The following is a 21,883-nucleotide window of genomic DNA, read 5'->3' as shown; positions in this document are numbered from 1 at the left end:
CTGTGTTCTCCTAAAGGTTGTGTCATAACAAGTCCTGAGAGTGACTTCATTTGCTAAGCCTTTCTAGACCAGTGGTTCTCAACCTAGGGGTCGGGTCTCCTTTGGGGGTCGAATGACCCTTTCACAGGGGTTGCAGCAGGGCAGCATCTACACCATCTACACAACAGCCTTGCGGGGTAGATCGAAATAGAGTGATGTCTGTCTGGAGCAGTGGCAAAGAGCAAGATCGGCATGGTGGGAAAAGAGGCAGAATGGAACTGAGAAACCTCGAAAAAAAACCTATTTGTAAACACTCATGAACAAGGGATCTTCACGCCATTGGTCAGATTCGGTTTAATTTCTGTGAAAGAACACTTGCATAATTTTAGGGTTGGGGGTCACCAAAACATGAAGAACTGGATTAAAGGGTCACGGCATTAGGAAGGTTGTGAACCACTGTTCTAGACAGTCCTAACATCGTCAAGTGAATTCACTGGTCAAAGGTGAAGAATATAGCCTTCTATATAGACATATCTTTCAATAGCTCTCCCTCTAGCACAGTCCTTTTCAACCTTTTGACTGTAAAGGAGCCCCTGAAATAAATGTTCAGGTTTCAAGGCCTCCTGGAAGTGGTACTAGCTGGCCACACCTCCCTGCCACACCCCATGGAAGTGGCACATGATCAAAAGGACACCACCTGCACCCTTTGACTTTTTGCTCCCCTCCACACCTTTACCACCACTACTACCACAGTGGCTCCCAGTCATGTTAGCTTGAAAGAATAGCAGGAGCTGAGAAGACAGCCACCCCCCCCCATACCACAACACAATTGACTCTCCTCATTCCCCTTTGATTCTGACACCCTTGGCCTAACCACCGAACCCTCTGGGTAGAGGCAGCCAGTTCTCTAGCTTGAGGCTAAATCCATTAAGGTGGGAGGGGGAAAGCTGCAAACTCACTCTGGGGCTCCCAGCAACCCCCAGGGGTCCACGGACCCCTGGTTGGGAATCACTGGTCTAGCAACTGCGCAACATTAAAAGAAAGCCCACTGAACGTTTTAAAACCACATTTAGAGTCATGTGAGGATACCACTGGCCACTTGTGAAGGCAGAGAAAATACTTGCCCACCAGCATGGAATGTGTAGCTGTACAAAATCCTATGTGATGGATTATTTAACAGTACAGTAACCGAATATTTAAGAACTTTGAGTTCCAATCCTCCTAAAGAAAATCAAAGATCAGTAATGCTTCCTTTGACTACCACAAGACAGCTTTCCCCACTCAACATCACATTGTCTCTGAATGGCTGCATGAGATGGCAAACTCTGTGGTTAAGGCCTACTTATATCCATTTAATTCTTGTGACTCACATCCATCCATCTTTTTGTGCTTGATGCTCCTGATGCAGATGGAGCTCAGGCAGATGGACAAGTTAAGCATCTTCAGTTCCTGGCAGAAATGCTCATCTCTCATCACAGACCACAACATTTGTTTGCTAGGCCAAATGAGACAGAAGTGTACAAATTGTGGAAATCCAGAGGTTGAACTGAATCCTGCATTCTTCACAGACTACTATTGGTGCCCTTTCTAACATTTAAGGATATCTCTCTCCCTAGCTCCATAGTCCATAATGTCGTCAGTAGGTGGATCATCATTAGAAAGTCCATAGGACCAGCACTCAGTTTGGACAAGCAACGTGCTTTGGTTATCAGGTCCTGAAATGGAGCCATTAATCACAATCAATGAAGACAGGACCATGAGAACATCAAAGAATCAATAAGATCTCCAGCAGCCGAGCTTCTGTCCCAACACTCTGGAAAAGATGCACTATTCAAAGATGAAAATCAGGGACAACAGAGAATGATCCTCTTTATAATGAGATTATTAATACAATATAATACTAGATACAAGGAATGGCTCCTTGAATCTTAAAGGAGATTCAAGAGAACAGAGAATCCAAATGGCAGTAAGGTGATGACATATGATGGGAGTGGTAGAGAAGACTAAGGTGGTAGGGTAGGGTGGGATGTTACAAAATTTTTAGCTTGCTGCCAGTTATCGTGGGGTTTTATATTATTTTACTTTTTATGTGGGGTTTTTATGACTGTATCTTGCTGTGAGATGGTTTCTGATAGCAGCAGGAAACAAATGCAAACATAAATAAATGTTAGACCTAGGATGATCAAAGAAATTTGAGAGATACACAAAAACCTTCCATATAAAGAAATATAAATTAGAAACACATTTTAGTGAGTAGATCTGATGCATTCTTATTTAGCATTTGCAGAGATTAATGGAAGTAACTGTAACCTGGGCTTTCCTTCTCATTCTGATTGCCCTATTGTTTTTGATACTACTTCCCTCTTAATGCATATTATATAAAGTCAGTGTCTTTCAGGGTAGATTAGCATTTCTCAACACTTTTGCCGTTGAGAAGCCCCTGAAACATTCTTCAGGCTTCATAACACCGCATAAATGGCACGATGGTGCAGAATACGGTTGGGAAGCATAACTGTATACACACCCAGCTAAGACCCCTCCCCTTCTCACCCCCTCCAGGCCTATCATTGGCCATTTTTGGGGTGGCGGTGGTCAACATGACATATCACCTGACAGATGTTCAACATTCTGGAAACCCTTCCATGCCTGTATTCAACAGGGGGTTGGACTAGATGACCCTAGAGATTAGAATCATAGAGTTGGAAGGGGCCATACAAGCCATCTAGTCCAACCCCCTGCTCAACACAGGATCAGCCCAGAGCATCCTAAAGCATCCAAGAAAAGTGTGTATCCAATCTTTGCCTGAAGACTGCCAGTGAGGGGGAGCTCACCACCTCCTTAGGCAGCCTATTCCACTGCTGAACTACTCTGTGAAAAATACTTTCCTGATATCTAGCCTATATCATTGTAATTTAAACCCATTACTGCGCGTCCTCTCCTCTGCAGCCAAAGGAAACAGCATCCTGCCCTCCTCCAAGTGACGACCTTTCAAATACTTAAAGAGGGCTATCATGTACTCTCTCAACCTCCTTTTCTCCAGGCTGATTCCTTCCAACTCTATTATTCTATGAAACATCAGGGTTTCACAAACCTCTGGGATAGGTTGTAACAAGTCTATTTTTTACGATCCATGCAACCCAGCCTGTCTAGTGGTTATAGATTCCTTTGGCTGATCTTAATGATGAGGTGAAAGACATGGTCAAAGGTACAAAGAAGTCAATGCATTTAGGAAATTGTCAGTGAGAAGGTAGGATTTGGTAATTAACTCACACATACACAGATTGTATGTTATACCAATGAAATTTATTTAGATAAGTTTACAAAAGTTCAAATCAGTGTAAGCTGGTGAATCAGAAGTGAAGGATGTGGAATTTAGAGGTGTTCATTATTGCCACGGTGTCTTCAAAGATGTCTGATGGATGCCAAGTTTCATTGGCCTACCTTTATATGTTGGGTCAGTAGGATCTTCTCCGTCTTCAGGGCAACTTTTAATCAAACACCTGAAACAAAAGGTATATTCAAGTTTTTACATTTTGAAGCTAGTTTACTGTTTCTGGAAGCCCACTAGTCCCCTATCAACATGTCTTTGATTCTTAATGAATTGGAGCCTACCAGCATCTCACTATTTCAGACTAGGAAAAACTGTTGCCCAGCTATGAACAATGTTGAGACATGGTTTCAAGCTTAATTATCTTTAACTAGGTTTGGGGCTTTTGTGAACAATGACCACTAGATAACAAGGACTGGCAACTTACTGCAGCCAGAAAGATATGAAGGATATTAATGAAAGTACAACCAACAACTCCAGGCCTTGATGCAGCCATATTCTATACTAGGTGACCAGCCTTTAGAAAGGACAGCTCCCGACAGGGATCTAGCTCAAGGTTTGCAAGAGACAGTAAAGGGTTACCAGATCTGAAAGGGAACAAAAGGACACCGTTTTCTTATTAAATACAGGTAAAGCATACTTTTCTGATATAAATATTCAAAACAATTTAATGGTAGTGAGCACTGCAGCATAAAGCATAACCAAATTTATTTCAATTTTGTTTGCATGTATCTTGTCTACACTGTATTCTCCATCAGCCCCAGACTCTTCAGTAAACCGCAAGATAGATGATATTTCATGAAAAACATTAGTTAACCAAATTATAAGTGGCACATTGTTAAAGATGTGTACAAACTCTTGTGGAACAACTTGGAACACAGTGAAGGAATGAGTTTTCCAGAAGCGAGGTTCAAAGGAAGTAACTAACAACCAGCCAACCAGCATCAACTTCCAGTTTTTTGGGATCTACTAGAAACAGACTAAATCATCCACTATGGTTCTAGGAACATCCACACTTGGATATTACATATTAGGGTTGTGTGAGGCAGCTGCCGAAGCGGCCGTTCCCGCCCGTAGCTGTCAGTGCCACGGGGGGGGGGGGGGCGGGCGCTGGTCGATGCACAAGCACAGAGCTCTGCACCTGCGTGCGTGCGTTGACCGGCATGCCAGCACCCACGCCCCCCCCCCCCCCCGCGACACGGCGCTGGCTGCTACGGGCAGGAACGGCTGCTTTGGCAGCCAAATCGCACAACACTACCTGGGTCAATCCATGTAAATAAACTAACACTTTCAAATACTATTCCATGGCAAAATACTAGAAGACTCACTGAAATTCCTTGGTAGTAGGAAATATTTTAACACATAATGCCTTACCTGCAAAAACATTAAACAAACAATAACACCAAGTTGCTAACTTCTCAAAAGCAAATAAAGTGACTAGTAGCAGCCAAAAAAGTTGTACGAAGAACAGGTAAAAATATGCGTTCAGTGATTTTGAGAACACAGCTTTTGTTTTCCTTTCATTAAAGACACTGGTTTTGCTCTAGAAGAATATCCACCACACTGGCTAAAACAAATAAATGAAGAAAAAAAAACATTTCATACAATAATTATTAAATAGATTTAGGAATTCTTAGTCAAGTCAGTTTAATTTTAGAATTTTGTACAAGAAAATGTTGAATGTAGCTGTGTTACTATACTTCAGAAGATCAAGTAACACACTTCTGTAAACTGATGTAATAAAAAAAAATCATACCCCCACCATATATTAAAATCTTATAGAAGGAAAATAAATGCACCCAAATCTTGAACACCTGCCTTTAAATAAGTTTTAAACACACAAAATGCTTTAAAATGGTGCTCTTCTATTGTTGTTTGCGGATGTTACTGATTTCTTCTGCTTCTGTCATGGTACAAAAAAGAAAAATCAACTTCCTTCAGCTACCCAGAGAACGGAAATCCTATTCTCCGTTACAGAACTGCTTAAAAATGGCTTCTGCCCACATACATCGAACCAAGTGCTTCAGAGATAGTTTTATTTCAGTGTATAAAAAAGTGGGAAAAGATTTCAAGTCATTAAAACTCAAGAGCACAACTGAGTGTTCCCCACCCAGCTTCTAAATAACCGTTTACAAAGGAGTACCTCTCAGTTACAAATCCATATTCACTTTTCAAACATTTGCAGTTAATGGAGTACCATAAATGCAGCTCAGGTTTTGTTTTTTTTTTGGTTGTCAGCTATAGTAAGGATGGTCAGTGGGATCTGGGGGCACAGGAGGTGCTTCTGGTCAGTCGTTGCCCTTAGTGAAACGCCAGTGTCCTAACCAGGTGGATCTAGTTATTCAGAGTAATGGTCCTTCTCCCTCCCCCCATCCCGGTTGCCGTTTGGACAGCATTAGAAAGAAATTGAAGCATACAAGGCATAAACTATAGTTTCTTTTTATATCAAAATGTACTCTTGAAAATGTGTTTGGCACAGTGCTAAATCATATATAGTTAATACTAAATATTGCAGGATACAATAAAACCCTGGAGTTAACTTGTGTTTACACCCTTTTAAGGGATAAAAATAAAAGATACCAATTATTCAGAAGTCAGCCTATACAAACTGTATAAACAATATTTATGTCTTGCTTTTGAAAACCACCAATATAGTAAATTTTACATAAAAGACTGCAAAATAATATAAATGGATTTAAACAGATCTTTACAATAAGAAATTCAAATGGAAACAGACAAGTAACAAAGAGAAGTAAAAAAATTTATTGCAGTATTCGTTCCACCAGGTTTGCTGGGGATCCCTTTCCTTGTATTATTCAGGGCTGACCTAATACATCAAAATCTACATTTACAAAAACTCCTCCTGCAGATAGGTCATAGATACTGCATGCTTTTTTTCCCCCCCCAACAGAATAAATTATATATCCAGGAGATTCTGCCATATTACAGCCTGGAAAAACAATCCTTCCCTGGAAAACTGGGCTAAGCTAAAGAAAGCCATCCGCTGCTAGGTTAAACTCCAAGAACACTTTATTAAGAACATTAACAGACTAATTTCCAACATTCACTTGTTTATTTTTTTTTTAAACAGAAAGGTTTTTTTTTTCAAGATATAAACAATTTTTGTTAAACTATTATACAGTGGGAGTAAAAATGAACTGAGAAGTTTCTGCTGCACAACAGCGAAGGGAGCTCCCACAAAAATGTTTACCAAACATTTCCTTCCATTTCCTGCATCCCAGGTGTCATTCTTACTCTTCATTAAATTGACTTTTTTTTTTTTTGCCAGAAAGTTGGTATTTCAAGTTTGTGTTTGTTTTTTTTTTTCTGTTATTTTCATTTCCTGTAAAATTTGGCTGCGCGTACAAATGCATTAGCTGGAAGTCCCGTCCTTGGTGGCATACAGCGATCGCAAAGTCTGAACCACTTTATTAGTCAGCTTATTAGCACTCGTTAGAGCAATTTTTTTGTAAATAATGTCTGACTCTTTAATAGTGTCTACCCAAGGCACCAGTTTGCGGCCATCGCGGCGCTTGGCCTCAGTCCAGGAGCCACTGTAGGAGCCCGCCATCCACTGAACACTGAAGCCATTGCCGGTTTTCTGTACTACTCTTGCAATTTGCGGCCGGTCTTTGTACTTTGGACAGCAAATAGCGATGACATCCATGACATCAACACTCTCATTCATCTGTGCTGCCAACTCCGTAGAGTCTGAATTTCGTTTTGACCTTCTCAATGACTAAAACATTGGGAGGGGAAAAAAGACCAAGTGTTACACAAAAAGAACTTGAGTGGAATTATTGCTTTTATTGCTTTTAATCCCTTGACGCCGGGAGTTGGGATTTCCCAGCACACATTCCATTGCCGGCAATGAGACGCACCGCGAACCGCCAGCGCCAAGGGGTTAACGTGTCCTTGCAAAAAGAAACTCACATATTTTTTTTATTTAATTTGTACCCGTGTCTTTTAACTCTTATTGATATATAAAATTATATGTACAAATGAATCATAAAGCTACATAAAAACTTGGCGACAATAAAAAGGATACACACAAATACATTCCAAAGGGAGAAAAAAAAAAATTAAAACTTTTTATGCTAGATAAAATCTCTTCTTCTAGGGGGTAATTTTTTTTTTATTGTGTTTTCTGTTAGAATTTTCTACAAAAAAGTTGTATAAACGGTTTAAGAATCTCTATCTACAATTTGTTTTTCATATGGATTACATTACTCAAGTGTACATTTTATTATAGACTGACATTTAGAAGCACATAAAAATCATTTTACGTAATACGCTGCGAAATACGTTGACTCCTCCTCCGCCTCACCCCTGAAGTGCCTCCTCCTCTATCCTCCCCATCACTCTCATCATCCTCTGTCTCAGCTGCAGCATTGTTTTTAGGGCTGCCTCCTCCCAGCAGCGAGGTAATAGCTTTGTTGCGAGCGTTCGTACTGGCTGACACTTCGCCATCTTCTTCTTCTTCGTCAGGATCCAGGTGTTCCATTAGAAGCTTGAACTACGGAGACATATTGGGGATTAGTTGCCACTCGTCACGGAAAACGGAAAGGAGGCCCAACAAACAGTGCCTGCGAGCCTCTCTTCTGCAAGCAAAGCGGGGAGTGGTGAACATCAAAAAGGGGTGATTCCTGTTTTCCCCCAGTTGTAGGTGGATTAAGAATGTTTCCATTAAAAGAGCTGCAGGTGGACGGCCACACTGGCCTGCAGCAGAAGAGCAAGTTTTGAGTCTTGAAGCACCTTTAAAGACTAACAAGACTTCCAGGACATACACTTCCAAGAGTCGATGCTCACTTCAAGTCCCTCAAATGCTTACACCCTGGAAATGCTGTTGGTCTTTAATGGTGCCGCTGAACTCAAACCTTGCTCCGTAAAAAAGTAATTAGAAGAAATGGTTTACTAGTTTTTGGTTTCCTAGCCACTTCTTGCTAAGTCCAAAATCAGAAAATTTAATGTAACCAATTCTGTCTCACAGAGGCCCCATCTTCCAGTGGACATTAAAAGGGTAATTAAAGTGACCTCCAGCAGACCAATAGCAATGCTTCTCCCACAAACAGAACGATTCTGAATTAGAACCACAGCTCCCCCTTTTTAAGCCTTCTACAGCAGGGGTAGTCAACCTGTGGCCCTCCAGATGTCCATGTCCCATGAGCCCCTGCCAGCAAACGTAAATTGTAGTCAGCAGCAAATTGTAGTCCATGGGCATCTGGAGGACCACAGGTTGACTACCCCTGTTATAGAGGACACACACTGATGTTGCCTATAATAATTATTCATGGGCTTTTTGCTCATATTGTTGCAAATGTTTCAGTGTACCTTCTTGTTCCCACTGTTTCCATGTACCCTTCCCCTGAGACGCCATGGTGAAGAGTAGTATATAAATCGAATGAATAAAACAAATAAATAAAATAAAAAATAAGGTTTCTATACCAATTAGTGGCCACGTGGGGACTGTGTGTACACACACCATCAAGTCACAGCTTACTTATGGTGACCCCTTAGGGTTTTCGAGGCAAGACACATTCAGACATGGCCTGTTTCTGCATCAAGACCCTGGAATTCCTTGGAGGTTTCCCATCCAACTGTAGCCAAGGTTGACTCTGCTTAGCTCCCGAGATCTGATGAGATCGATCTAGCCAAGGCTATCCAGGTCAGGGCATATAGGAACTACAGCACTGCTAAATGGTACTTCTGTCATCAGAGGCATATCTCGGAATATTTGTTGCCGGGTAGTATTTGCAGAAAAAAAAGTGTTGTTCCGTGTCCCCCCCCCCCCAAGTCAATCTCAGCATGTTTATTGTTAAGTCTTAGCTGCCATATTCTTAAAAATGAAAAAAGCTCATCCTTTGTCACATCCTTTAACAAAGGAGGTTGACATTCATCGTATCGCACAACTTACATCTAAGTACTGTTTGACTATACTCCTCTTCACTTCTTCTGTGAGCTTGGAATTAGCCATGTCACTTCGAAGGAAGTCCAACGTCTGCTTCGGGTGGAAGTGAACTCCTGTCTTTCGGTTTATCGCTTTATCATACACTTTTGCTGATTCAGAGGGGGAGTATTTCTGAATTTTACTAACATGGGGAGGGAAAAACAACCATCAGAATAAGGAAACTGTCCTGTAGCCATCGATAAAAAGTATACAATTGAAGTTACTCTGAATTCCCAAATTGCTAGTATTACAGAAATACAATTTTAAGCTTACTAGATTGTGCTATATATCAGCATTACACAAAAGTAGCTCAATCCCTACCAGTATTTCAGGAATATGAAGAAGAAGAAGAGTTCGTTCTTTATATGCCACTTTTCTCTACCCGAAGGAGGCTCAAAGTAGCTTACAGTCGCCTTCCCTTTCCTCTCCCCACAACAGACACCCTGTGGGGCGGGTGAGGCTGAGAGAGCCCTGATATCACTGCTCGGTCAGAACAGCTTTATCAGTGCTGTGGCGAACCCAAGGTCACCCAGATGTGGGGAGCGCGGAATTAAACCCGGCTCACCAGATTAGAAATCCGTACTCCTAACCACTACACCACGCCGGCTCTCTGGAATACAGATGAGACTGTACATGCAGTAAGTGAAATTTATCCATACCTATCGGAAAATCCACAGAGGTTTTTCAAATGTTGCTTTAACATCAAAAGCAACAGTATACCCTGGGAGACGTTCGCAAATTCAATTAGAGGGGCCGAATTGTCTGGCAGACACTTCATGACTGCATTGATATCGTTCTCTTCATCAGAATCTGACTCTGAACCGGCACGTTTCCGTGACTTCCGGGGCCTGTGGACTTCCTCCTCGCTCTCGCTGTCACTCTCACTGTTACTTTCGCTTTCACTCTCTTCATCAGACGAAGGCTTCCGCTCTTTTTTATACTTCACCATAGACTGAAACAGAGAGTGCCAAAATGCTGTTATAGAGCATGCAGCTTAATGGTTCTCAAAGCACGACGCACCAAATCCCTGATTATGAGAAATTCAAATGTAAAAAAATTAAGGAAGGCACCCCAGCATATGTGCTGAAGACCATACGGGTCCATGTAGGATTTCATTTTTGATTAAATACACTGGATCTGTCCATAGAATTGCATTACAGGCAACCCTTTGCAGCATTTCTGTTCAGTAAATACAGACACTTTCCCTCACATGGCCAACCCAGTTTTGTGCATATATCTAATTAGGTACATTTGAAAGACCAATGAAGAACCTCATTGGACCCTTTGACAGACAAACCGTTCCACTTGAAAACTGTTCCCAGCAACACCGGATCCCTTGAGAACTCCTCTCCCCAAGATTGAGGACACAGGGTGGCTGTCGGAGAGTAAATCATGCTGATGCCAACTCCAACGTGGAGTTCCACTAGACATGATCCTTTCTCCAATGCCCCCTAGCTCGGCAGGTGAGAGGTTTTGAGTTGCCGATGACACCCAGCTCTACCTCTTCTATGGTACAATCACAATCACCTCTGGAATTTGGCATTCAGATATTTCTCAACACAGTTTCTAAATAAACTGTGGCTAGAAAAGCACGGTGGCACTCCATTGGTAACATGCCTGTGGTCATGTCATTCACACGCGCACCCTTGCAGCAGGGGGCTTCCTGAGGAAGAAGCAGGTCCCAAACTCCTATAGCTGGTGGGAAGGGCACCTTAAAACATTACTTCTATAGTGATACCTGCTCGAACAATACTTAATAATGACAGTCAGTAACCTTCTATTGGCATAAACTTAATAATGAATTCTGAACAATGCTTCAGAAGTGGATCTCCACTTAGAAAAATGGTTGTGAGAATAACTCCTAATAATAACAATAATAATAATAAACTGTTGAACATTGTACATTAAAATATTAAGAGCCTGAAATGGATAGCACCACTCTTCAACTTCCCTGCAAAAATACAGGAATGTGGTACCGGTCCAAGATTTATGGGAACAGATAAATGTGCCCCCATCAACTCAAGCAGCTCCAAGTTCACTGGGTGTTTATCGAACCTATTTGTAGGCTGCCTTTCTACCTGCGTAGGTCTCCCAATGGAATTACAAGTCTTCTCCAAATAGGACCAGCAGCTTTGACGAGCAGTATAACAAATGACCCCATACCTACACAGATCCTTTTGGGAATTTAGGAAGACTCCATAGGTGAATCTCACCAGCACTCCAAGGACTGGCATAAACACCCTGCTCAATTATTCAGCCAAGAACAGATCTCAAAAACAATCCTTGCCCACATTCGTATAGTATAGTGCATAAAAGTCATGTTGTTTTAGCTAGATCATTGCAGCAGGCCTGTCACTGAGTCATGACTAGAAACAAATAAGGCTTCCAGATAAAAGGCACTGCCTAATTAGGTTTTGGGATATGAGGATTATAGCTCTTAACTAGATATTCTCAAGCAAAAGTTGGACTCAAGATGAACTGATAAAAACCTGGCTCCCTCTAATAAATTCTGGCATTTGTATTGTGAGATTTGTGGCAGCTCTGGAGTGCAGCAAGGTGTCCTGTCAACCTGGCTGTGCTATACTGTATGGCGTGGATGGCTCCTCACCCTGCAATTCAGTACATGAAACGATCCCAAGAAAAATTTGAGGTATCTGTATTCATGAATCTGGTGCTGCAAACGTGCAAAATAGTGGGCCTCCAGTAGTTTTAATACATGGAATGCACTCTGAATGACTGAAAACCCACCTTGGGCACTAGGAGAGGCTAGGAGAGTGTAGGAGAGGCTACTGTCCAAGAAAGAGAGAGACCGAAATGTAATTGCACTCACCTCTTTAAATGACTGCAGAAGGTTACTACCAGAAACTGATAATGTAATGTCTATATGGTGCATTATAAAAAGTGGCTCCTCCTGGGTTTGGTAAGGAAAACAAGCTAGATTGTCTGCTATATACAAGAGCATATTCACCTCTGTTTTCTGTGGAAGTAGAAAAGAAAGTACATTGTAAGTTACATTTCTATGCTCAGAAGGCTGGATGTCAAGGCTTATTCCTTGACTATTACATGCCTATCAAAATTCTGAGCATGCATAACTCTTGGAGCTTTAACCAATGGAACATGTGCCAGAAAACAATTGACCTGCCATGGAAGTGAAAAAAGACATAAAGGTAAAGGTAAAGGTATCCCCTGTGCAAGCACCGAGTCATGTCTGACCCTTGGGGTGACACCTTCTAGTGTTTTCATGGCAGACTCAATACGGGGTGGTTTGCCAGTGCCTTCCCCAGTTATTACCGTTTACCCCCCAGCAAGCTGGGTACTCATTTTACCGACCTCGGAAGGATGGAAGGCTGAGTCAACCTTGAGCCGGCTGCTGGGATTGAACTCCCAGCCTCATGGGCAAAGCTTTCAGACGGCTGCCTTACCACTCTGCGCCACAAGAGGCTCTTAAAAAAAAAAGAAAAGACATAGAATCATAGAGTTGGAAGGAACCACACAGGCCATCTAATCCAACACCCTGCTCAACGCAGGATCAGCCCAAAGCTTCCTAAAGCATGTGCTGGCCAATCCAGAAAAGGGTCCCAGACAAGAAGGAAACTGGGACCAGAGAGAATAAAAAGATTCTTTGGAGGACTGACTCACTTCCCAGCCCACCTCCTCCTCGAAAGAGGCCATGAAAAAACCTAACCACAGAACACTTGGTAACTGCCTTGGACAGATCTTTAAAAGGCTCTTGCTTAGGGAAAGCTGCATTTGAGGACCAGGGAAGGAGGGGCATTTGAAGAATTCTCTTAACTCGAAAGCTAAGATTTGTTGGTTTGTAGCCCGATCCAAAACAGAGAACTCGGGGGATCTATTGAACACTGGGTCAAGGCAAAGAAAATCGTTTTCCAAGCTGTGTTATCACATAATCTAAGCCAGCCCAAACCATCATAAGCACTGCAGAACAAAATAGCAGGGGCTTGCGGGAGACTCACAGCTGTGTCATCAAAGAGGTTGAGTAAGGAAATTAGAAAGGCTCGTCGGTGTTGCCGGTTCCCGCGGATCATGGAGTAAAGGTGTGAGCACAAAGCACTGCTGGATTCGTCCTGCCTAAAGCCCCTCACAGGTTCTTTCAGACAGGTGTTGATTGCCTGCTGGACCTGGTAAGACATCTTCATGCCAGCCACCGCTTTCATCTGAAATCAGAGGAATATACAACTATTTCTCACTTTGCTTAACAGAAGCTGAAAGAGGATGATTACCTGTGTTGATACAAATATTTTGCAATTTAGTGGCACTATTTTATTTCTGGCTTTTGCAACAAGTTTTCGGATGATGATTAAAAAGATTGTACTCTGTCATCTTCTAGCAGAATCAACGACAAATTGTACACAATTTCCATCTACTGATATTATGGGTGGATTCACGGTATTATAAGTCAACTTTAATTTTTGTTTTGATATTTTGTTGATTAAGGATATCTGCATATATTTACTTCCTTCGTTTACACCCAGCCTTGTTGCCCAAAGTAATCCAGCCAGTTTCCATAACAGAGTGGGTATCTGAACTTGAGTCTCTTAGATCTTAGCTCAACAATCAACCTATTACCCCATGCTGGCTTTTTTCTAAGGGTGCATTAATTGGCATATGTGTTGGTTTCACAGAGGGTGGATTACAGCATACTGGAATGCAGCAACTATGAAAGGTTTGATTTCCATGGCTAGAAGATTAAAAGGGCCCAGCATGAGAGTGGACCAAGGATATACAGAGTCTAATCTAACTCAAGAGCCCATACTATGAGAACTTTTACATTTTTGTTTAAATTCATGTGCCTTGACTGCAGAAAACAATTTTTGTTACAATTGTCTTTTATCCCATTTTCTGTTCGCTCTTTCCCTTAAGTCTCTATTTTCTCTTTCCGTCCCATGCTACAAGATCTCAATCCCTTTTTCCTCTGTACTACTCCATGCAGCATTCTCCTCTTCTCTGCATTGTAACTTTCTTCTCTGTATTCATTTCACAGGCTTTCCTGGAGTTCGTCTTCAGTGCCCTTTTCCCATTTTCTCTCTCTTTCATCGTTTTTTTCCTTGACTCAGTTTGAGTGTGCTCCCCCCCCCCCAAGTTCAGTGATGGAAGAACACAAGGCCTTCAGTCTCCCAGCATTAACATATACTGATGAAGTCTCGAACACAGATGAGCTGTGCAGCATGACTGACTGGCTACATCAAGAGAAAAAACTGGCACCAATTTCAACACGTACTTCAAAACCCATAAAGATAAGAAGTGGGTTCAGGTGTAATGAAGCAGGTATTCCACCACACTTGTGCTGGCCTTCACCGAGACTCCGGTGTTTCAACAAAAACTGGCAAAGGGCCACAAACCCACATACACACAAAAATGATTTTGTAGGGTGTATGTATGTATGTATGTATGTATGTATGTATGTATGTATGTATGTATGTATGTATGTATGTGTGTGTGTGTGTGTATGTGTGTATGTATGTGTGTATGTATGTGTGTGTATATGTATATGTATATGTATATGTATATGTATATGTATATGTATATGTATATGTATATGTATATGTATATGTATATGTATATGTATATGTATATGTATATGTATATGTATATTTGTTTGTTCTTTTATATTCTGTATCTGTCAGAATGTTCAACAATAAATGTTTTGTAATAAAGAAAAGGAAGCAGAAGTGTACATACATGAATAAATCCAGCGTATTTTTTGTCTATTTCCACCAGCTGCTGGTCAGCTTTGTTCCTCATAGAAGGCTCTGGATCTGTGCCCATAGCTATTAAATATGGCACACACTGAAAAAAGAGACAGAAATATTATTTCTCCCATGGCTGACAAACTACATGTACTCATTATAAGCCTGCCACCCATGCCAAAGAAATCCACAAGAACAAATTAAGCATACAGAACTAGAGGGTGAAGGTGGGTTAAGGTTTTATGGTGGGGATTGTTTTATGGTTTTATTCTCGTCCGTGGGACTTGATCATTGTAACCTGCCGTGAGCCAGCGCTGCTGGGAGCAACAGGTAAGGAACCAAATAAATAATACTCAATTTCCAATAGCAACTATTTAAAAATAATTTAATTTAATTTATGGCCTCTTTAAATTATGCCAGCATGACAACTGTGCTCAAATTCAGGCAAGACTTATACAACAAATTTGTTGCTATGTGTTAGCAGCCAGAGATTCTAAGGCTGAGCACAAAAAGTTAGCTTTACTGTCTATAGAGTTGAAAGCCACAAGCCCATTTATTCTGACACACTTGTATTAAAGTCAACCAGATAACTATTACCTTGAGAGACTAGCACTACGTCTAAATATATCAATCCCCACTAGACTTTCTCAAGTTAGGTAACCTTATGCTGCATACATTTATTCATCCCCTAAAATACACGTAATACAAGGTTCTTAAATAGATTTCTTTAATTATAACTGCAATTTGGCCAATGATAGTGATATGAAGGTAACAAAAGCAGAAGTCCATGTAAACAGGACCTCATGATAAAAAATGGAATTATCCAACAATACTGCTAGAAGAATTAGATATACTGTCCAGTGTGGCAGGTAAAAGTAAGATCCTTGTCAGTCATTTGTTTGTTTATTTATTATTGGATTTATAGGATTGCCCCTCTTGTCCCAGCCATCTCAGGGTAATGTACATCAAATAAAATCAACATAGTGAAAACAATTCAATAAAATCTGTAAAAATCTCTAAAATCAGCCTCCCACACATTCCTATCACCCACACTGCTCCCCTCCATTCGTTACCAGAGCTAGATGATACAGGACAGAATGTTTCAGGGGACAGGGGGAGAGTATTAGATGTTCTTGGTTGGTGGGCCTCAACCAAACGCCTGGTGGCAGAGCTCCATTTTACAGGCCCTGCAGAACTGAGTGAGCAATTGTTGTTTCACAAGCAATTAGTTTTATCCATAGGGTTTGAGAGTATCACCTATGGAATTTTGAACTGAATTTTGATTCAGTTCTGCCACCCTCTATGACAGAGGTAGTCAACCTGTGGTCCTCCAGATGTCCATGGACTACAATTCCCACGAGCCCCTGCCGGCTCGTGGGAATTGTAGTCCATGGCCATCTGGAGGACCACAGGTTGACTACCCCTGCTCTATGAGACATCATAACAAGTCCTGGGTTAAATGTGAACTCTTATTCAGAAAGTTTCTAGGCTCCTGTTAAAACATTTTGAAAAGAAAGTATATACAAATGGAGAGACTTAATTATCAAATTAATATAAGAACTGATTTAAGGCAAGATGAACCACTGATCTGTGTAGTCCACTTTCGTCTACTCTGACTAGCAGTGGCTTTCTATAATTTTGAACTTCAGTTCGTAATACTGGAATGAGCATAGCAACTAGAATCATTAGGTCTGCTGGTGGTCACAGACTATCTCACAAGGAAAGTGAGGACAGCTACAAAGAAGGAACAGAAGCAACAGCTTTTAAAGCTCCGCGTAAGAGTCTCTGTGGGGTAAACTTTTCAGCCAAATGGTTTACCAAGATATTCTTTCTCAAGGTTACACTGCAGGCTTAAAAATATGAGACTGACACAGACTGACACATAGTGGCTGTTAAGCCACTATGATAATTTTCCTGAATATCCTGAGGAACCTTGAAGCATGATGTAAAAATACAGCAAAAAAAGCTTGAATGTGTTATGGCATACCTGAACTGGATGGATAAGACCCTGGTTTAGCGTCAGTGCAATAACATTTAGAGCAAAGTGACGTACGCTGGACTGCGCGTGAAAGAAAGCCTCAAGGACCTGTTTGAGATAAAGCTGCATGATTGAGCTACTCATCCCTGAGGAAATGTCACCCATTTCTTTTAGATCTTCCTGCTTTGCCATCTTTTTCCCTATAAAAGACAGAAACCAAACATCATTCTTTATCCACACTTTTTATCACGTTACTTATTGTATTTTTGTATTATACTATGTGTAATGGAAGTGCTTATAATATGTAAACACCTTCTTGTCCAAGTATCGGACACAGATTTACATATGTTCAAGCTGAGGTCTTGCAGGAGTATGTCATTTCCCCCTCTCCCACTATTCTTTCCTTTCTCTGAAAGTGCCGATACCATCTCCCATTCCCTTCTTTCTTCTCTCCCTTCCAGACTCGGAACAGACTATGGGCACTTAATGCATTCGTACTGCTCACTCAATACAGTAATGTTCATCACTTACATTCTCTATCTGCCTGCTGCATTCGTGTATCTTCCTCTTGAAGGTACGTTTGGAGGTTTTTTAACACCTGGATTTTTAAATTTACTGAACTATTTTTATCAGAGAGGATATTGTTGTACAGTGTTTTCACCTCCTGTTCAAACATTAGGCCCGGGTGTTGTATAAATGCAAACCCTGAAAAAAAAATGAGAGAAAATTCTGCTAATGAATCTGTTTCTGAGATCCTGCCTTAAGACAAAATCCTGATTGCTTTAAAATACCGCACAATAATTAAGCCGCATGTCCAGATAGCCTACAAAGCTGGAGGATACAGATAGCCAAGTATAGCAAAGTATCTTTCTATGACGACATAAAAAAGGATGGCATCGCACTTTAAGTGTATCAGTTTTCCCATGAAGTCCCCAAGTTCTACATTGGTGGTGGTTTCAAACTCCCATCAAGCTGCAGCCAACTTATGGTGACCTCTCTTGGTTTTTTGAGGCAAGGGACAAACAGGTGATTTTATCATTTCCTGCCTCTTCATACAACTAGTCATTAATCTAGGTCAAAATACCAACATTCCCCAAGAAGTGCTGCAATGGCAAAACCCCTTTACCTGTAGCGTGCTAAGTATTTATACTAAAAGTAAAATAAAACGGCAAGCTTTCGCAGGTTCTTACCTAGACCAATAATGGCTTTTGTTTGTACCTCCTCATCTGAATGTTTGGTAAAGTACATCAGCAGTTCAAGTACTTTGTCCTTAATGTTAACCTAGTTACAGGAAAACAGCATAGGTAGTTAGGGAGGGGCAAAACTGGAAATGTTTCAGTTCATTTTTAAAATCATAATTAATACCTAAACACATACCTAAAAGGTTTTAGCTGTCATTTACCCCAGGGATTTCAGTCTATCTGAAATTACTTTCAAATATGCAATGGTAAGCAAATAAATACAGCATGTTTACCTTGCTGTTGCCTTTAAAATCTTCCTGATCGAAATCAAAATGCCGACACAATGCTCCGACCGTGAAAAGGGATCTAAGGAGTGCTGGTTTGTTGGCCGTGAGTATAGTGCTGTTTGGGTCTTCCTGGTGTTGACTTTTTAACTTTGAAAGTGCACCTGAAGAAAGAACAACTGTTTTCACAACTGGTCTCACACAAAGTGTTTGGGGCGGTTACTGTTTTTATACAGACCTTTGAATATTTTTACTCACCGTAATATCTATTAAAACAGGCCCACACAAATTTATAATTCTGAGTGACCTTGTTTACAACAGCCCCGAGACAACTAACGCAGTGCTGTACTACCTGGAAACAAAACGGAAAGCGTTACAATTTCCCTAGGAATGAAGTCCAGGACATGTCAAAGTTGCAGAAAAGTTCTTAGTTCAGAAAATGATATGGCCCTTAAAGTTCTATCGCTTTTACAATTCCCACCACCAACAGAGCAGGAGTCCCCAACGTGGTGCCCACCAACACTTTTTCTGGCGCCCACCAAGTGACTAACAAGGCTCCTGACTGAACCTTTAAGATTTGATTGTCTCTGCAGATTTTTCAGTATGGTCAATAGGGATTTTCACTGTGGTACTGAAAGTAAGCTGCAGTAGTTGTTTAATGGCTGTATCAGAATTCCAGGCGCTGCCCTGGCTCAAAAAGGTTGGGGACTCCTGCAAGTGTAGTCGTATGGTGACGTATATAAAAGTCATGGGAAGCCAAGTGAGAAATCGTATCTACAGATTAAATTACCACAAACACCTTTCATAATCAGTTGTCAAAATGTCAACAGGTAGAGCTTGTTTAAAAAACTATCCAGTAAATGATTAAAACAGAAAGAGCAGCTTGAAGGAGAAATGAAACCTTACTGTCATGCCGTATTTGATTATAAGTTTCATGAGATCTTCTTCAATAGTAGCGAGGAAGGTCTCACTTGGATGTTCCATCAGGGGCACTACCAACTCTAAAATTTTTGCAACGTTGCAGATCACCATGAAGTCATTCTGAGTCTGCAGGGAAGCATTTGAACATTTTAAATCATTTAAGATCTCTGCTCTGCCTTTACTACTGGACTACACTAGCTCTCAAGAATGCAGAGTTTATAAAATCTGCTAATGTTTTATGCAACATGTAAAGCATGTGTATATTTTTATATGAAAGAAGTTTTATTATATATTATTATTATATTTGTATCTGTTTTCCATCCTATCTCCAAAGACTCAGAGACGACAACAAGAATAAAATAATAAAATCATATATGTACAATACAAATACACAAGTATTTAAATTTAATTAAGTTTTAAAATGTTAAAAACAAAATTTGCCCAGCTCTTCACTCCATACGGGAAAGGGAGGGGTTATACAAAATAACCCTATGATTGACTTCAGTGGGTCCTAATAGGAAGACAAGTGGATTTAGATGCTCTTTCAGACCTCAACCACAGGCCCGGAGGAACAGCTCTCTCTTGCTAGCCCTGTGGAGCTGTTTAAGGTCCTGCAGGGTTCTGATCTCACTTGGCAGACCATGCCCCGAAACCGGGACCAGGACCAAGAGGCCAATTTAATCTCCTTGGGGCTGGGGATCCTGAGCAGATTTTGCTCACTAGATCTTAATGCTCTTTGGGAGACATAGTGGGAAAGGTGGTCCCGCAGAGACAATGGTCCCAGACCATTTAGGTCACTGAAGGTAAGAACCAAAACTTTGAACCTGATCTGATCATCAATCTGGCACCTATGCAGCTGGGAGAGCACAGATCATATATGGGAACCCACTGAGTTCTGGGAAGGACCCATGCAGCTGCGTTCTGGACCAGCTGAAGTGTCCAGAGTAACTACAAGGTTAGTTGGGCGAGGGGATGCATATAAATGTTAGAAGAGCTGAACAAGAGCTGCGGGGGGGGGGGGTTGTACACACTTTTTACAACCCAAAAGTGTCTCAAAGCAGGTTACAATTTTCTACCATTCCTCTCCCCACAACAGATGTCCTGTGAGGTAGGTGAGACTGGGAGAGCTCTGAGAGAACTGTGACTGGCCCAAGGTCACCCAGCTGGCTACATATGGAGGAGGAGTGGGGAATCAAACCCAATTCTTCAGATTAGAAACCACAGATTTTAATCACTACACCAAGCAGGCATCGGGGAGAGAATACTGGGACATACTAAGGCATGCCACTTGGAGGTCCTCTCCCCTAGTGTCACCCTTTGTCCCTGACTTTGGAAGAGAGATTGCAGCCATCTAAGGGCAACACCTTGAACCCATGTTGAGGTAATAGCCTATGATTGACCATGTTGAATGCCATTGTTATATCTAATAATAACAGTAATGCTGATCCAGCTGTTTCTGGAAATCATCTGTGAGGGTGCTCAGAGTTGTCTCTCCCCCCCCCCTCCGGTGGCCAGACCGGAAGCTGGACTGGAATGGATCCAGAGCAGGTATTTTGCCCAGGAAGCTCTGTAGCTGTCCTGTGAACATATGCTTAGCTACCTTACCCAGAAATGACAAATGCAAGACGGGGCAATATCTGGTTGGGTTGGATGGATCCAATGCTATTTTTTCCAAAAGTGCCTTCTTGAATCTCTCCAGGAAAGTCCCTGAAGTTAGGGACAAGCTGATAATCTCCTAGAGAGGGTCCTAAATCTCCTCACGACCAGCTTTCACTAGCCATGAGGGATGCAGATCGAGGGGGCACATGGTAGGCCACATGGCTGCCAGAGTCCAGTCAGCATCAGCCAAGGAGAGTGGACCGAAGCAGTCCAAAATAGGGGGCCTTGAGACACCCCAAGGGCCTCCAGTTTCATTACTGTATCAAGGTCAGTGGATACGTCATGGCAAGCTGACAAGATTACAAAAGCATGGGAGAGAATTTAGATGGACTTAGAAGTAAAATTTAGAAGTAAAAACATGAAAAGCAATACCAACAAGGTACAGTTTATTGTCCTAGAAAATGATGTGGCTCAGAAGTGCATACTGATTGACCCATTCCTGCAGCATAAAGAAATGTTGCATTGTCCAAAGGAAGTGTATGCTGTGCTCAATGGTCTCTAGCTATCTACACCGCTGTAACCAAGCTATGGAGTGTAAAACATGTCTTCCAACAAGGAGTTCAGCAGCTTGAAGCCTTCATCCTTTGGTTTGCAACACACACATAAAAGCTGGAAAACATGTCTATGCTTAAAACAACCTGCTGTGTTCTTGTCTACTAACAGCACTTCTCAGCTGACGTTTGACCTGATAGCATCGTTGAATCTGACTCTGGTCTTTCATACAATGTGATTTTTTCCCCAACTGTACAGTTCTGGTATTGCTCATCTTACGGAGCAGCAACAGGGACCATCTGGAGAACAACCAACTACATACTCACTCACCTGTAAGCTATCTGTGATTCCCTTGGAAGCTGCTGTGTAAGATGGGCCACACCACAACAGTACACCTCTACAAGGA

General features: G+C 41.5%; 1 protein-coding gene across 5 annotated transcripts in view; it reads right to left on the bottom strand.

The window, feature by feature from the left end:
• Window positions 1-5,730: 5,730 nt before the first annotated feature.
• NIPBL (NIPBL cohesin loading factor) overlaps window positions 5,731-21,883 on the bottom strand; it is a 142,991-nt gene continuing 126,838 nt past the window's right edge. For 4 of the 5 annotated variants that reach the window (XM_077346989.1, XM_077346988.1, XM_077346992.1 and 1 more), the window contains 13 exons: window positions 19,312-19,452; window positions 18,664-18,757; window positions 18,415-18,569; window positions 18,131-18,221; window positions 17,472-17,645; window positions 16,950-17,140; window positions 14,955-15,062; window positions 13,229-13,429; window positions 12,085-12,231; window positions 9,914-10,206; window positions 9,222-9,396; window positions 7,635-7,823; window positions 5,731-7,046 (listed from right to left, as the gene is read on the bottom strand). In XM_077346989.1, the coding sequence (XP_077203104.1) occupies window positions 6,681-7,046; window positions 7,635-7,823; window positions 9,222-9,396; window positions 9,914-10,206; window positions 12,085-12,231; window positions 13,229-13,429; window positions 14,955-15,062; window positions 16,950-17,140; window positions 17,472-17,645; window positions 18,131-18,221; window positions 18,415-18,569; window positions 18,664-18,757; window positions 19,312-19,452 (2,325 nt within the window). In that variant the 3' untranslated portion in view covers window positions 5,731-6,680. Of the gene's footprint in view, window positions 7,047-7,593; window positions 7,824-9,221; window positions 9,397-9,913; window positions 10,207-12,084; window positions 12,232-13,228; window positions 13,430-14,954; window positions 15,063-16,949; window positions 17,141-17,471; window positions 17,646-18,130; window positions 18,222-18,414; window positions 18,570-18,663; window positions 18,758-19,311; window positions 19,453-21,883 lie in introns of all 5 variants that reach the window. The other variant, XM_077346991.1, reaches the window with a different exon arrangement.

This window comes from Paroedura picta, chromosome 7 (genome assembly GCF_049243985.1).
Source record: "Paroedura picta isolate Pp20150507F chromosome 7, Ppicta_v3.0, whole genome shotgun sequence".
Classification (NCBI taxonomy): Eukaryota; Metazoa; Chordata; class Lepidosauria; order Squamata; family Gekkonidae; genus Paroedura; species Paroedura picta.
The sequence above is the reverse complement of the archived record's forward strand: the minus strand, read 5'-3'. Positions and strand labels throughout refer to the sequence as shown.